Source organism: Amphiura filiformis, chromosome 10 (assembly GCF_039555335.1).
Source record: "Amphiura filiformis chromosome 10, Afil_fr2py, whole genome shotgun sequence".
In the NCBI taxonomy this organism is placed as follows: Eukaryota; Metazoa; Echinodermata; class Ophiuroidea; order Amphilepidida; family Amphiuridae; genus Amphiura; species Amphiura filiformis.
In genome coordinates, this window is record NC_092637.1 from 11154589 (window position 1) to 11160208 (window position 5620).

Below are 5620 nucleotides of genomic sequence, written 5' to 3' on the forward strand. Positions count from 1 at the left end.
ACATGAAATAACACAGAAAACTATAACATTTAAACAAAAATGGATGTGGGCCAATTTGGCGCACCACTGTACATGGCGAGACAAATGCATGGACTAGGTCGGACCGGGCCGGTTTATAAACTCGAATGAATTGAAGAAAAAATGAGATTGGAAGTGGGAAATGAAACATGGTTTAAAATTTGGAGATGTTCAACGAATCGGGTAAGAGCAATTTTACAAAACAAAACAAGGGTTGAAATAGAAAAGAATATATCAAACTCGATGGACGGACCGTTCATCGTGCTTATCATGGACCTGAGCAGCCCATGGTATGTCGTCGTGAATGGGGAGCAAATACGTACCACCAACAGAAGCAAACACATGCTACAGAAGATGATCGAATCAATAAAATAAAAAAAACCAAAGCATAATAACGCTCCATCAATCGAGCAGCAAAGAATAAATATTTAGCTATATTTGGTAAATAACATAGATTAAAAACAGATTGATCATAATCTTTAAAACAATAAACAGTAATAATGACAGTGCCGCAATTTATAGCATCATAATAGAGTTCAAATATGCACAAATATTATATCATCCATAATAGTTGATAATACATGAAATTTCAACCAAAAGGTTAAGAGTTAACCATTTCTGCCTTTACAGTCTGTAAATAGTTCAATGTTCAGGGCAGAAACGTTTTGAAGGCAAGTTAACATTAAACAAGATTACTTCACCACGATTATATTTGTAGTGGCTGTATGAATCAAGGAGTACACTTAATAGTAAGCTTGATAGTATAGTAACGCAAAAGTCATTTAGTGGAATCAAATGGTGCAAATATAGGATCATAGATCCTGCCATTTATGAAGAGTTGAACTAATATTCCCTTTGTCTTGATGACAGCCTTCTTTCCTGCTGCGATGGCTTGTCTCTTGACGGGAAGGAGGTTTTGACGTTGGAGCTGCATTTCTTTCGGCAGATGGGGTGAAATGCCAAACTTCTTGGAAGTCTTTGAGTTACTTAAGTTAAACGCTAGGCCCAGAATGGAGTCGCGGTCTTTCATTTGTACAAATTTTACAATAATCGGCTTCGGTTTCCCATTTGTAGCTCGTGTTGGGAGGCGATGAGTGTTGGCAAAAAGCATGGTATCAGCTTGCTCATGGCGAAGCTCCTTCTTCAAAAAGTTGCGTATTGTGCTCTCACAATCCTCTCCATGTGTTTCTTCAATGCCATAAAACAGCAAGTTTGATTTTTTGCTGTAGAGTTCAGCCTCCACGCGCTGATCTTGCAATGTCTTAATTTCTTTCACAAGATCTTTGCGAAGGGTAGGAATGGTTTCATCCCGTATTGTTACGACCTCGTTATCGACATGCTCCAGGCTAAGTTTTAGATCAGCAACGTCGGTTCTGATCTCGGACAGTTCGGACTTCACGTCATTAATTTGTTGGGACAAGCTTAGATGGTTTTGCTTCATATCTGCCCTAATTAAATTCAAAGTCTTAGCCATTTCATCCATATTGAACACGTACACCTAAATGTTAGTCTCAAATCAGCCGAAGAGCGTTCTACGTTCAACTGGGCGTATCGTGTGCAGCTGCGACGTGACAGACGTGCAAGCAATAATAGTCCTTAATCAACCGAAGAGCACTACGCAAACAAAAGCAATGGAGACGAATTATGCACACGAGCGGTAACTGAAGAATTGAATGTGGCTAGACAGTTGCCTTTTGTATCTCTTTCCTTGTTGGAAAGGTATAACGTTGTGGAGATAGGAACATGTACGACCATCCGGGACCTACTCTGCCATGTTTGGCTGAGTAACGCTACGTTGAACACGGTCTTTTGTGCCTATGTAAATTATCCTCTGACAGGTATTGTGTTGAGAAATGACCTAACGACTTTCACGTGCTTGGAATTGTACCATTGACATTTATCAAATTTTGACGTTCGGACAACGATCGGATCTTTCTATATATGCAGATCATATTCGTTAGCCTGATATCTGGCCTTTAAACTTACCAATATTCTTCAGAAACTTGGTCATACTTCTTTACGGTATGAAATAGACGACATTTGTGTGATATTGGCAATGTCAAAGGTTACGATAATTTGGACTATTCTACTTTACGGGGGAGTCCGAAAATGAACTTTGGCATTGGCTGAAATGCATTTTTTAATAGCGCAATCTCTGTTTGTAACTAAAGCATTTGGAGTTCCAAGACAATCCAGCGTGTATTTTTTATTCCAACGGGCGGCCGGCCGGTCGGACATGCGTGAGTTATTCTCGTTTTATACAGGTGTTTTACGTTTCATGTTAATTTACTATTCCTAGTCCACTACTCCGTCATTTATCCACCCCACAAGTAAAATGGACATGACGACCCCGAGATGTGGCGAGGTAAGATGCGATTGCATGATGGTATAATTGAAGACCGAATTAAAAAGACTAGTTTGCGTCTGACGTCAGGGCAAAGGCGCGACGTGATTGGTTACTGACCTGCGCAGTACGGCATTTTTGGTCTGGTTGACAGGACGTCATACGCAAACTAGTCTTTTCAATTCGGTCTTCAATTTATAGGGAAGATTTCGCATCAGGTCAAGAGGTCAAATGATGCCAATGATGTAAATAACGGAAGAACTGAACAATTCCTCCAAGAAATGCAAGCGTTTTCACGGCAAATCAACAGGGATCGTCGAATTGAAGGTAACACAAATGGGTACAATATGTTGGTCAATATTGAGGTTCATTTAAATAGGTAGGGAAAGTGTGCATAAATATGAAAAATATGTTTTTAAAATGGAATTTTACAGCTCTTGCGGTGACCCACGAACACAATGAAAAGGTCAATTTTCATCATTTATTTGTTCTGTTGCGTTCAACCATCTCCAACAATTTTTTCAATGTAAGTGCCTCTGGCCCTAGTGGAAGTAAAAACGGATACTATGGCCAGAGTTCTAGGGCTAAATGTGGCGGGCAACACAAGCAGTCTATAACAGAATATTACAGGAAAATTATAGCATAAACCAACATACCGATGACATATAAATAATCAAAGTCACTTCCGTTGAGTTATAAATGTCAATTTAGTGCTTCAATAAATCGTTGAATGGTGATAAAACGGCTCGGATTGAACGCCGGTACGAGCTAGCTTGTTACACTGTCCGCCATGTTGATGTTTTTTTTTCTTTTTGCAGTTCTTGCAGGGTATCTTATATACCGCATCCGTGGTGTTGATAGGATCACGTTTGTCTTTAGGATGTACCAGCTGTTTTCTGAGTGTGTCGTGCGGTTTCATTGCAGTAGAAATGTTGTAACTCTTCATGACTCTAGAAATTCTTCCAGTAACACCCTTAACATAGGGAAGCACAACCATGCCTTTACTTCTGGTCTTGTCATCAGTCTTTTTGTTAACTTTCTTGGGTTTCACACACTGTAACTGGTCTTTGACCTTCTTAAAGGTCCAATCAGGGTACCCGCATGTTCTAAGGGCTTCGTTGACTTTCTCTTCTTCTTCCACTTTGTCTTCCTCTTCAGTCACAACGCTGTCTTTCCTGTTGTACAATGTGCGTATCACACCAAGTTTTTGATGTAACGGGTGATGAGACTGATAGTTCAGGTATTGGTCTGTATGGGATGGCTTACGATAGACCAGTAGCTTTACCGTGCCGTCGTCTTTTTTCACTATCAGCGTGTCTAGGAACGGAAGGCTACCTTGGGATTCTTGTTCAAATGTAAACTTTATTGACCCCGATTTGTCAACTTGGTTGATGTGGTCGGTAAGCTGTTGGACGCAATCTTTGTTAATAACTTCTAACACGTCATCCACATAACGCAACCATAGCTTTGGTCTACAATCTAAGGGTGCCGTAGCGATCGCCTGCTGTTCAAGAGCTTCCATAAATATGTTAGCTGCAATCGGAGATACCGGGCTGCCCATCGCAGTACCAAATAGCTGGCGGTAAATTTTACCTCTAAAGGTAAAATATGTGGTAGTTAGTATGAACTCAAGAAGTTCTACCACATCCTCACTTGTTAACTTAAACCCTGTCTCTTTGTTGTAAACTCGCAATCACATATCTTTCTCCAGTCTACTTTGAACAATGTCTAACACTTGGTCGATGGGTGTGTTGGTGAATAAGCTCACCACATCGTGGGAGTTGAGAATGTCTTCCTCATCTATAACCACTTTCGCAAGATCTTCTGACAATTGCTTGGAATTCTTAACATGGTGTTGAGTATTGCCAACCAAAGCACCTAAAATATCAGCGAGCCATCTCGAAGTACTGTAACCGATGGTTGCCGTATAGTCAACAATTGGACGCAGGGGGGTGTTAAGCTTATGAATTTTCGGCGTACAATATAATCTGGGCACATTTTCGGCCGTGGGATAAAGCTGTTTGTACTTCAATTCGGTGATCTTACCTTCCTTCTTGAGACCTGTCAACTTGGTAACTAATTTCAGTTTATACCTCTGTGTCGGGTCTGCCGGTAGTTCCTCGTACGTCTTCCTGTCTCCAAGCATGGTAGTAACTTTCTCTTCATATTCAGCTTTGTCCAATACAACGGTCGATTTGCCTTTATCTGCAGGTAGTATTATGATATCCTCCACTTTCTTCAAGTCTTTAATAGCTTTCCTTTCTTCTTTTGTGATGTTTTGTTCTGGTACTTTCGATGATTTCAACGTGCTTGCTATTTTACCTCGAAGTTGGATTCTATCGTCCTGGGGTAGGTGGGTGCACGCCAATTCGGTTGCTAACACAAATTCCTCCGCGTATATTTCTGGTGTTGAAATAGCAAAATTGAGACCTTTTGACAACACGCTGGTTTGTGCAGGATTTAATTTGTATTTCGAGAGATTGATGACCCATTTTTTGAGTTGAGAACCTGACAAATCGATGTTAGAAGCCAGGGACTTTTTGTTTCTCGCGGCGGCTTTCTCACTCAGAATTTCTAACTTCTGCAGGTGATGTCGTTTAGTATCCTGATAAGTAGTCTCAGCGACGGTCGTTAGGTGACGCTCAATCCTTTGTCCCAACTCCGATTTCGCGGGAATTATGTTGTTTACATCTTCTTTCAACTGATCTTTCTTGTCTTTTAAGTTCTTGACTTTATAATTTACCACACGGATTCTCTCTCTGATAAGTCCTTTTTCCGCGCGTTTGATGATCTCCTTGGCTTTGTTGGTATTTAGCGGACATCGTAGTTTCAAACTGGACGGGGTAAGCTTTTGGTCACGGCAGCGGAGGCTATAGACTAGATGGTTTCTGTGTCTCTGTACCTTTTTCTCACAATTTTCCAAGTCACGTAGCTGTTTTACCGTGCTTTGTCCATACGATTGTCGAACATGATTGAACAGATTCATCAGGATCGGTATAGTAAACTGGTTAACAAAGTTCCTTGTATCTGATCCAGAAAGTTCACTTACTTGTGTACGTTTCAACAACACCTGTTGTCTTTATCAACTATCTCACATATACGATGACTTTCTGAAACAGGGACCTAAAAAATCCCTTGGAGGAAAATCAACTGGCAACTCTAAGATCAACGCTGGAGGCTACTTCTAGCGTCGGTTGTCAGTAGCAGTCACTACCAATCAAGTGTTGATAAAGACAACAGGTGTTGTTGAAACGTACA

General features: G+C 40.7%; 2 protein-coding genes across 2 annotated transcripts; both read right to left on the reverse strand.

Moving 5' to 3' along the window:
• Positions 1 to 3077: 3077 nt before the first annotated feature.
• On the reverse strand, positions 3078 to 3923 carry LOC140161655 (uncharacterized). Its single transcript, XM_072184955.1, has one exon. It carries the CDS (start codon positions 3921 to 3923, stop codon positions 3078 to 3080), a length of 846 nt encoding a protein of 281 aa, XP_072041056.1.
• Positions 3924 to 4055: 132 nt separating this feature from the next.
• LOC140161656 (uncharacterized) lies at positions 4056 to 5348 on the reverse strand. Its single transcript, XM_072184956.1, has one exon. It carries the CDS (start codon positions 5346 to 5348, stop codon positions 4056 to 4058), a length of 1293 nt encoding a protein of 430 aa, XP_072041057.1.
• Positions 5349 to 5620: the final 272 nt, after the last annotated feature.